At 45.8% G+C, this 10920-nt stretch overlaps 5 protein-coding genes across 5 annotated transcripts; 2 read left to right on the forward strand and 3 right to left on the reverse strand.

Annotated features, from left to right (window-relative positions):
• Positions 1-1875: 1875 nt before the first annotated feature.
• Positions 1876-2871, forward strand: gpatch11 (G patch domain-containing protein; the record flags this gene model as incomplete). Its single annotated transcript, XM_031150105.1, has 1 exon — positions 1876-2871. The coding sequence occupies one exon, from the start codon at positions 1876-1878 to the stop codon at positions 2869-2871; it is 996 nt and encodes a 331-aa protein (XP_031003778.1).
• Positions 2872-2996: 125 nt separating this feature from the next.
• LHYA1_G005156 (uncharacterized protein) lies at positions 2997-5841 on the reverse strand (the record flags this gene model as incomplete). Its single annotated transcript, XM_031150106.1, has 3 exons — positions 2997-5194; positions 5244-5754; positions 5797-5841. The coding sequence occupies 3 exons, from the start codon at positions 5839-5841 to the stop codon at positions 2997-2999; spliced, it is 2754 nt and encodes a 917-aa protein (XP_031003781.1).
• A 126-nt stretch (positions 5842-5967) lies between these two features.
• Positions 5968-8406, forward strand: ORC3 (Origin recognition complex subunit; the record flags this gene model as incomplete). Its single annotated transcript, XM_031150107.1, has 7 exons — positions 5968-6024; positions 6074-6298; positions 6347-6426; positions 6477-6702; positions 6748-6887; positions 6922-7210; positions 7261-8406. The coding sequence occupies 7 exons, from the start codon at positions 5968-5970 to the stop codon at positions 8404-8406; spliced, it is 2163 nt and encodes a 720-aa protein (XP_031003780.1).
• A 144-nt stretch (positions 8407-8550) lies between these two features.
• On the reverse strand, positions 8551-8955 carry LHYA1_G005158 (uncharacterized protein; the record flags this gene model as incomplete). The annotated part of the gene is made up of 1 exon (XM_031150108.1): positions 8551-8955. One exon carries the CDS (start codon positions 8953-8955, stop codon positions 8551-8553), a length of 405 nt encoding a protein of 134 aa, XP_031003777.1.
• Positions 8956-9794: 839 nt separating this feature from the next.
• Positions 9795-10587, reverse strand: sec66 (Translocation protein; the record flags this gene model as incomplete). The annotated part of the gene is made up of 3 exons (XM_031150109.1): positions 9795-10064; positions 10128-10429; positions 10482-10587. The coding sequence occupies 3 exons, from the start codon at positions 10585-10587 to the stop codon at positions 9795-9797; spliced, it is 678 nt and encodes a 225-aa protein (XP_031003776.1).
• Between the last annotated feature and the right edge of the window lie 333 nt (positions 10588-10920).

A 10920-nucleotide genomic window follows, 5' to 3' on the forward strand; every position in this document is an offset into this window, starting at 1 on the left:
TTTCTACTCCGCATTCAAGTGAACCTCCTCTTTCTCGAGATTTCCAGCATTCTCAAATCTTGTAAGAGGTAAATTGAGTTGGGAAGCACAGTCTACGCCCAGTCTACTTTGGTTTCGGGAAGTAGCTCTATGCATACCCCTTTTCCTGCAGGATGGGAACCTCTCTCTTTAGTGTAATGTGCTCTTGAAGTACTATTAATTGCCTGTGGTATATGCACTAGTAGAGTTGCAAGTAATAAGAGAGAAGCTGAGTGACTATGGTTTATTCTGCCCAATTGAAACAAGTTAATGTCATTTTATTATTAGAGTGATCATAGCATTTTATTTAAAGGTCTATTAACTGAGGCGACTATCTGCTAAATCTTTTGATAGTATTATTATTAGATACTTCTGAAAGAGGTTTCAGAAGCAGAAGGCTTCTTTATGTCCTTAATGTCCAAGCCTCTATTACTGACATGTCAAACTTTGAGGTCTCTTACTACGAGTAGTTCGGATCCCACAGAAAGTTTGATTGGTACTTGCATTTGCCGTTGCAAGCAAATCACGCGACGACATTGATTGACCCAACTCTTGGATATGAGATGCAATGATGCGAATCGCCAGCATTGCAAGATTATGAAGAATATACAGGACATACCTTAATATTAGAAGTGATTCTAGGCTCTACGCCCCTTTGAGCGCAAGGAAGGTTTTGACCCTATGAAAGACTTGCTCAAGTCGCATGTATTAAGCGGAAAACTTGTTTTCACAATACAAGGTCGTTAGTTACTACGGTATAGAAATACTCTTGCTAGCTTATGGACTCGGTTACTAAACCTTTTGATAAAAGGTAGCTTAGCTTAAACATATGACGGTCTAGCTAAGGCTCGGTAGTCGGCAGTCGGTAGTCGTCGTCGTCTATGTAATCCAGGGAGCGGAATACTGTACGCAATAAAAAATAATAAGTTTTCAGCGGAGATATCTTAATAATTTAACATTTACTAAGATCAGGGAGTTCCCTTAAGTCATTGCCCGTTGAAAAGCCTTGCTGAAATGTTAGCAATGTGATATAAAGTCGCTTGGGGCTGGACTAAGCGATACCCCTATTTTAGTAGGCTGCGCTTACAATCTATCAGATAGACGTCATTATAGCTCTTGATAATAGTGAGAGTCTGGCACGATAAGTAAAGGCTTTCACCAATCAAAAATATATACAGTCCTATCATACACAAGTAAAAGTTGGTGGGGTCCAAGCAAATAGCGCGGCTATGCAAAGCTATATCACATAATCTAGCATTCACTTCCGGGGGAGCTTGTATGACGTTACACCTTATCATACAAGGTCGAGAGAGTATAGTATCTATAAAGCCAAGCGAGATGCACTAAAAACATTCAGATAATCTTGGCCCTGAAGCCGGTACCTATTCTTTAGGAAATACCAAATGGCAAAAATCGCAAAAGTTTACTCCAATGGAGCGATATATTACATCTGGTGGGTGTCGAACCCACGACTAAAGAAAGAATTAGCATTGCTAGTTCTTTAGAAGCCAAGAATATAGCTTGCCTTTCGCATCTCTTTTGAAAGAATCATATTAACCAGTTGCCCGGAGAATATAAGAACGACACGCTAACCACTCTATAACAAACGTTAGCCTCTGATATGAAGTCAAGGGCTGTGAATTGAACGCACGCGTCACAGATGTGTCTGTTTTAGATTGTTTGAAGTCAAAATTTGCTTATTTTAATATATATTATCAACAGAAAATCGTGACTTTGGCCCAGAGTTGTGCCGAGGCCGGGCCGGCTTCTAAAAAAAACTGTGGCCCCACAATGAACATTAAAAGACCCAGACCAGACCAGAGCCCGAGTCACAGCAAAATCATATTTGTAGTCACAATGCCTACGCAAGGTCCAGCGCGCGCGGAAAGCGAGGAGGAAGATGAGGAGGACGATTATATGAATATGGTGATAGCAGAGCCTACGAAACCCAAGGAGAAGGAAACCTACACCCAACGCCGACTCCGTAAAGAAAGAGAATCTGAAGCTAAAGGTCGTGTCAAATCTAAAGCTGAAAGAGCAGCAGATGAAGCTGCAGCCCGGGAGGCAGCACTATCAAAATCGCTACTGGAGGACCCCGCTACGTCGTCTTCAAATAAGGGGTTGGCTATGATGGCTAAGATGGGATTTAAACCTGGTGTTGCTTTGGGCAGCAAGGACAATATCGGCGCAAGATTGGAGCCGGTGGGTATCAACATGAAAGAGGATAGGGGTGGCATCGGATTAGATACGGAGAAGAAGCGAAAGTTCAGGGAGGAATATGAGAATGAGGGCAACAGGGTCAAGGCCGAGGAAGGGGAATATAGGGAGCGAGTCAGGAGTGAGAGAGAAGAGGCTAGACATGAGGGAATGGTTGCTGCGGCTATGAGAGTTGCTGAGCGCATGGATGGAGAGGCGCAAGAGGAGGCATTAAGTCGCAGTGAGGGCAATGAGGCTGATGCTAAGAAGCGAAAAATCTCTACCAAACCTCTGAAGCAGATCAATATTTTATGGAGGGGCCTCATTCGGCAAAGGGAGGAGAAAGAACGGGATCGGAGAATGAGGTACGATCTACACCAGAGTCTCTCGCGGCTACCAACTTATGACGACCCGGACGAGGATAAAGAGGACAAGAGAGCGCTTGGCAAAGATGTAGTCCAGCACACCCTTGTGGAGGATCTCGAGGAGGAGGATCCAGAGCTCGATACTTTCAAAGCATTGAGCCCATTAGAACGTCTCCATAAACTCGTTTTGCATCTGCGAGAAGAGTACAATTACTGCTTTTTCTGTAAATACACATACCCAGACAAGGAAATGGAGGGCTGCCCAGGTCTCACGGAAGAAGATCACGATTGATGTTATTACCTTATTTACCTGGCGTTTGCAAATGATACCCTACCTGTTTATTTTTGAACTCGTTTCGTTGCATGTGAAATTATGATGGTATATGTATATTACATTGCTTTACATTGGCTAAGTTTCTATTCTGACGCCTCAACTACAGCGAGTCCATCCCATGGAATACATTCCGGCACCCCCATTGCTTCAGCCGTCCTTTTTGAAACCTCAAGAGAAGTCAATATCTCTCTCCTCTCAGGAGCTATCTTTGATTGGAATGCGTGACGAAGCAAATCCGACAATACCATCATGGCTTCATGTAGCTTCTCCTCTTCCGAGAGCTCTTCGAAAACGATCCCTTGCTCGAGCAATTCTTCAACCCGCTCCTGCCTGAACCTTTGCAGTATTTTTGTGACGTGTGCGTATCTTTCTTTCGTGAGTCTATTGGTGACATTGAGTCGCCGTGATTTGTACCCAGCCTTGTTCGTCTGCCCGAGGCGAGTAAGCTGAAGTATGATGGTCCTTGCAGTCTGCTCGCCTGGAAATGTGTCAAAATGCTGTCGCAACGCTATCAAAGCAACCGCAGTTCCTGCCTGGTCCTCTGCTAAACCAAAAGCCAGAATAATCGCATCGTACAGCTCCCGTGGGACTTTTCCATCCTCCTTCAAACAAGCCTTGTATTTTATCATATCCACGAATAGATGGTGTGGGGTCGTGAATTTAGGCCGTTTGCCAAGCTGAACAGGGTCCAAGGATTGGCAAAGGAGGTTGTAGAGAATAGTAAATGTTTCGTAGTTGGGACGCACAGCTCCCGATTTTGTCAAGGAGAGATATGTGTTCCATGCCCATGCTGTTTTATGACTTCTAGAGTCCATATTCAGGAGTTCGTTCATGAAGTCTGTGTTTGGTGGTATTTCCGCTTTTCTGAGAGTGTCGAAAAGGTCTAGAAGAGCCTGAGTTTTTTGTCGCGTCCTGTACTGTCGGATGAGAATACAGAACGTTTCGATTGTAGCACGAGGAATGAGGCTTGGAGTTTTTTGGATGTGCTTCACGTCCGGTTTATGAGCCATCAGAGGAACAGCCCGCAATGGGCTTTTCAACATGGAGAACTCCGTACGACTCTTGACAAATACTAGCCTAGTATTGACCATTTTCCAGGCCATATCTTCAGCTAGGCTCATACTTTTCCCACTTCCCTCACGGAATAAAGCACCGATAAGACCGTTCATGTGTCTGGCGTCTGGACATATGCCTATATCGGATGTGAATTGAAGGACCTTTTGGGCGGCGTCAAGTTGCCCTTCGCCGATGAGTTTCTTGAGCCAGCTTCCAAAAAAGAATTTGTTTCTGAACTGTGATGGCAGTTTAGTTAGGGCAGCGGCCTTGTGAAGTTCCAGCTCTTTGTCACTGATACTAATGGACTTGAGGCCATCCTTAGTACCGGTAAGAGAAGAATAGAGTGAGGTCGAATCTTGCACCGTAGCCATGTCCTCTGTCAGCATCATGTCCTTAAAGACACCGCCGGCCAGATCCGGCCGGTTGGCTTCCAAAAAGCTCAAGGTGAGTATGTCGTAGTCGTTCATATCCAGCTGAGGACCTAGCCTGACTCTGAGCCTAATATAAAGTGCCCATGCCATCTGAACCCCAAAGATATTTTTAGAAACAAGACAAGCTTGAATGATTGGTAGCAGTATTCGATAATCAGCGACGTCTTTTGTCTTTTTAAGGAGAACGCTCGCTATTTGCAGCGCTCGATCAAGTCGATCCTGCCGACAGAATATGTTGACGCCTAGCTTCCAATATTCCTTTGCATTGTCGCTGCTTTGAATGCTCACTCCGAGCTTTTCCCATATACCAGCTGCAATGTCCACATCACCTTGCACCAGCAAAGATTCAACATACAACAGGCATTGCTTTGCATCCATCTGGATCCCAACCTTGCAGATATCATCGCCAAGGTATTTGATATGCGCCATTCTGTCAACATCCTCGGATGGATCTGCATTTGATAGGACATCCCAAAGACCTGACCATATTTCCCAAGGGACCTTTCCTGGCCGCGATATGAGCGCACTTCTGCACTTTATATAGGCCGACCATATACTCTTGCGCAGCTTAGTAGTATGGCCCCCTTTAGCTGTAGCTTTGAGAAGATTCGCCTGCAATGATTGGATATGATGTTGATAAACAGGAGGGAAGTCTTTGAGGCGGAGCGATATCTCTATATCTGAACTCCCACCTGTAAAGTCTTTATGTGGGGATGCGGAGGACAACTGTTCTTCTGTTATTGCTGAAGATCTTGAAGATTTAGGTGACATTTTAGGAGCCGCTCGATCAGTGCCTATGAAATGATTAGAATGCTATCGGTGTGTAAAGACTTATGCCCTTACCGTCTCGAGAACCAAGCTTCATCGCCTGCCCCGATGCGATACCTCTGTTAATTCCTTGGACACCCTGTTCAGGATCAAACAATAGCTCTCGTATTTGTCTGCGTCGTTCCTCATATGGCGATTCCCCATCTTCAGAGAGAACTTTGAGTTTTGTGATCAAAGCATCCAGCCGGTCAGTCTGCGTTGCCATGTCCCGTGTATCCTCATCATCGTAGACTCTACCTGCCATTGCATTTTCGATATCCTCAAGACCTCCGTCTTCTTCGACCGGGGGATTGTTTCTCGTGGACCGCAGGTATTCCTTTTCCGTTTCTCCGAATCCAAACTGGGTGGCCAGTGACTCCATAAACGCTTCCTCGTCGTCCTCCTTGAGCATTTCCCTTCGTTCGCCATCTGGGGTTTCTTCGAAGTACTTGACTGTAGGTTCGATGTAGTCTTTTGGTGGCGAGGTAGCTGGTTTGACCCCTTTGAGACGAGAAGCCGTTCTCACATTTCGAGAGAGCCAGGGAGGCTGTAGAGATGGATTTAATTTCGAGAGGCACGATCTGCATACAAAGCCACGCAGACTTGGAGCAAAAATCTGGTGCGGAGGCGGCATATGCGCTGATGTGAATGGGTGTTCTTAGAAAGGTGAGCGTTGAAACATTTTTTGTAGCCTTGTCTTTTTCGCGACTCGACGCGTCTTCCACTTCCACTTCCACTTCAACCTCCTTTTCACCTTCAAATGTCAGACGTTGGAGAAACCAACAGCCACACAGGCTTTGATGCTATTGATCATCAGGTATATTGTAATAAAACATGCATTATATGTGCGAGCTAATTTTTCATAGCCGGCGTACATATATACTCCCAGTAACACCAACGATGATGCACTGGAGCGGCCTACAAAACGACGGAAGGTGGCTAGGGGAAGGCCTTCCGTACTGCAGCCACACGATTCAATAAACTCCCTGGTATTCGAACCACTCTTAGGGGACTTTGAGACCCTCGAGTGCGTACAACAACGGCAAGATCTTTTCCAGAAATGCTGGTCTGAGACCGATGCCCGAATTCAGGTTCGATCATGAACTCATGTCTAGAGAACATTGGCTAAGAATGCGTAGTCAATTCTCAATGAAGCAAACGAAGATACACTGGCAGAAGTAACGGCATTTGTGGATGGTCCAGGAGACATAAATCAGGTGTAAGTTTGGAATGTTTGACTTGCGAGGATTGGAATTAACGACTTTACAGTGATGATGAGAGAGTTCCTGCCAGCTTTATTGTGACTGGTCCAAACATTGCATCTCAGGATCTCCTCTTTAAACAGCTCTCTGCTCGACTGAAGAAAGAGATCAATGGACCTATTGTCATCTTGCGCTCCGGAGATGCTTCAAATTTGAAGGCTGTTCTCAAACAGCTCATTCGGGACGCTACAAACCAAAGATCAGAGGATGAAGAATTGTCCCAGGAGCAAGATGTAAGTGGGTGTATTCAATTGAAGCTATGGAGCTCATTCAAGTAGGGCCGGAAATTGTTAAATTACGACCTGGAGATTCTGCAAAGCTATGTCAAGAAACATGGCAGTCAAAGGGTTGTGGTAGCATTCCAAGACAGTGAGGCTTTTGATACCAATCTAGTGGTTGATTTAGTCACCTTATTCAGGTAAGTTCTACCAATGGTTTCGAACATTGTACAGTGCTGAATCGTGCAGCTCGTGGATGGACCGCATCCCATTTACACTACTATTTGGCATTGCCACGTCGGTCGAACTCTTTCAGGAGCGGCTTCCTAGAGCTGCAAGTCGCTGTCTTTATGGGTTTAGATTTGATGTCGAGCAGACGAGCAGCATCTTGGAAAGAATATTTCAGAGCGCTGTAGTTAATACAAAGGCCTCATTGAGGTTAGGGTCAGAGGTTGTGGCAAGTCTGATGGAACGCCAGTATGATCACGTACAAAGTGTGCAGTCATTTATTGTTGCATTGAAGGTAAATCCAAAAGACGCCTACTGCTTCATGTTCTCTGACATATCTCTTAGTACGCATACATGTGCCACTTCTACGGAAACGCCTTGAGCATACTCACCAATCCGTCAACAAGCTCCCAATTGCTTTTGAAGCTTATCAAACCTTATCATTTTGAGGCTATTCGGATGCTTCCATCGTTCCGTAAGCTGATTGAGTTGCGAGTGGAATCGCAGGAGTTGGATCGCGCTAGGGAGCTAATTCAGGATGACACCATCCTGGTCCAGGAAATCGAAGGCGCTCTCGAGTCCAAAGATGGGAATATCCTCCGTCTTTTGAGAGCTTTCCATGTGTTTGCAAGCGCTTTATCTGAGCCACCTAGTGGGATCGACTTGTACATGACGATATTTGAGGGTGCCCTTAGTAACTCGGATTATCTTAAACGTGCCCTCGACTCTGTCAAGCGGATGACGCCTGATGACCTGGTTGTCTTCATACAAAGAATCAAGGGCGCTATAGAGAATGGAAGCTATGAACTGGATCTTGACGGATGGGCCGATGAAGATGAGGGTTTGATCAGAGAACTTCGAGATGTGGAAATGAAAGCCCTTGGGCTCTCGGAAAACTCTGCAGATACAGAAAAACCGATCCGTAGTAGCGATGCTATTCATAGCAAAGGTCTTAGGACAACAGTCATTGCCCAGAGAGTGCAACTGAGCTACGAGAAATCAACCATCACCGAAGAGGAGAAAGAGTTTATAAATCTCATTGATCACGTATCCAGACTGCTGGAGCAATATTTCACATTGGAAAACCCGAAGGATATATTTCTTAATGAATTGTGGCTCTGCGACTCTGCCGATTCATTCCTCGATGTCTTTGCACCTCGACCTCGAGCCGCAATTGAGAATGCGCTTTCGGCACCCCACGAGTATCTTACTTGTGAGATGGGTGGATCTGAGGCAGGGTTGTCTTCAACACATCCACCGACAGCTATTATCTACCAAAGTTATCTTGAAGCGGGCTCTCTAATCAATATGGCCGACCTGTGGACTACATTTCATGAAATTCTGTCTGGCAAAAAGGGAGATGAAGGCGACGAACGTGAGGCTCTAATGCAATTCTATAGAGCACTGGCAGACCTAAAGCTCGTTGGTATGGTGAAACAGAGCAAGAAGAAGGCAGATCATCTCGCTAAGGTAGCTTGGAAGGGTCTCTGAATGGCCAAAAAGCTCACATCACATCATTGATTCCTCACAAAGATGCACAAAGTACTTAAAATGGATGAAAGGGCTTTCTATTTTTCAACGCAAGAAGAACATCAATCAATATGCTACACGAACTCCTTAGCAGTCACCAGGATATTAACTATACCACCGCAACTTTCGCTTCATCACCTCATCCTCATCTCTTGCCCTCGCCCTCCGTGCCTCGCGCTCAATGTCCTCCTCACTCCTCACAACCATAGGACTTTCACAGCCCCTAAGCCCAATGAATCTTCCTATGCGGCGGCGCTTCTGATCAAGAGTAGCATCATTCCGCCACTCGATCTGTATAGGATACAGACCCGTCCATTCAGAGGGGGTGCGTTGATGAAAGTGGTGGGCTAGTTCATCACATTGCTCCGACGTCAGAAGATGGAAGTTCAGGACTGTGAGCGGGAATGAAGGGTGGTGAGCACCGTTTGTGACTCGTACGAGGGGGCGGAGGGTGCGTGCCATCTGGGCGATTTTTGCTTCCAAGGCAGGGTTTTGGCGTGTGGAGAGCATGGTTGATATGTATGTTGAGTTGGAAGGGGGCGTGATGTGCTGGTAGGCTGAATGAAAAGATTTAATAATATGCTTGTTTGTTTAAATGGAAAGAAAGAGTGTGTGTTCTAGAGCTGCCAGCAGCGTGTGTTGGACGGAAGTAGAATGTACGAAGTGTATATAGAATCAATGGAAAAGGAACTGAAGATGTTGTATGCCTGCAGATCTGGGAGGAGCGCGCTTCTTGTATCAACTTGCAATGTCTTTGTGGCTTGCCTTCCTTTATCTTCGAAGCAAGTCATGCTTTATCATGAAAATACTCGTTGATAAGTATACCAGGAATCTTTGTGGTTGTTTCTATTTTAGGCTTGTCTTTCTTTGTTGCATTTAGGGGACTCTAGAAGTCTCATAGACTTTGTGGTTTTGGAGATATTTTGGCGGAAGGATTCTGCTACAACACAAAGAGACTCAAGAGATTAGAGACCTGGAAAAGCCAAGTTTTCCTATGGGACATAGGTTGACAATAAGAGCCCCTTGCTTTGACATCGTTTGTGGATAAAGTGTCCAAAGATACTATGTCTTCACTCGGTCCCTGGAGCCATATTTAGGGAATTGAGCCGCACCACTCTCGACACTAATGATTCGATAGAGCCAAACCTATTTAGAATGTCTCTGAGCACATAGCTCTTTATGGCACTTTATATGTACAAAACTGGTGAACCGTAAGCAAAGGTTCGCATCTCTACCAGTACCTTGCATTACGTCGCAACCAATGCATTTTCGCCTGAACGCCACCATGCAAAATTATGTCTCTCGATGCTCTGTTTTACAGAAAAGCCCCCTACTCTTTGGAGAAGTTTTCATTTCTTTCCCTTCTTCTTCCTAATGCTTGCGGTGTTATTCGCACCATTGATCAAAACGGCGTCATCGTCGCTTCCACCCTTGCTTGGGGCCTCTAGTTCCTTCATAAACTCTGACTGGATAGATGCTCTTCGCCTCTCCCACCATTCTTTCTCTGCGGGTGCTTGGGATTGTATGTCTTGTAGCTTCTTTCGGAGCAATGTACCTGCGGCAATTTCATTTGCAGACTGGAAGATAGTTTGGCCCCAGTTCGGGGTAAGAGCATTTGCCTATATAAGATTAGCATGGCTGTCTCGGTCTCAGTCTCCCTTATCTATAAGCTGAACACTGACCTCCGTAACTACATCTCTAAGTTCCTCCTCCATTTCCTTCTCAGCCCTTTCGAATCGTTGCCAAAGGTCATCCCCTACACTGCCACGTTGCAAAAGCGTACTGCAGGCTTGCTTTGCGCTTCTGATCTGGATGATTCGGTGGATATCTTCAACAGCTCTACGTAATAGTGCAGCACGTATGACGCTGTCTGGAACTGCTGGGGCCTTCTCTTTGCCTTCCTCAGGCTCAAGATGGAGTAATGAGAGGTAGATGTTTCTTTGCAGGTGCGGTGGGAACCATGGCGCAAGGTTGGCAGATTTGGCTATAGGGAAATTAGTCAAAGAATATTTTCTCAGTACGGGTGGAACACTCACCTGCTCTCCGTTTCCGTGACATGGAAGAGAATGTGACGAGAGCGCCGAGGAGAACTGCAATGTAGGCAAAGGGGAGGGCGAGCCCCCACCAGTCAACTCCGAGCATGGTCGTTGAGTACTTGATGTTCCAAGAGGATTATGGTTTGACCGGCGTGGATTTAGGAATAGATGCTGCGCGAGGTTGGGGTGTCCTCTTTGTATGCACGAGATGTGTTCTTGTTCTTGATCTTATGATAATTCATTAGGTACTACTTGTCTGAAAGGCCAGCTAAGTATAATCTTCCAGCCACACCACGCCTCAGCCACAAGTACAGATTTATTATGCGCTAAATATACTGCCGGCTGCGACCGCCCTTGGCGCCCAAGGCTGAAATGAATTACGAACCACTCGATCTGGAGCTTGACTTGAGAGCTCTCTCCCTCCACCACTTTCCTCCTC

Source organism: Lachnellula hyalina (assembly GCF_007821495.1).
Source record: "Lachnellula hyalina strain CBS 185.66 chromosome Unknown contig00110, whole genome shotgun sequence".
NCBI lineage: Eukaryota > Fungi > Ascomycota > Leotiomycetes > Helotiales > Lachnaceae > Lachnellula > Lachnellula hyalina.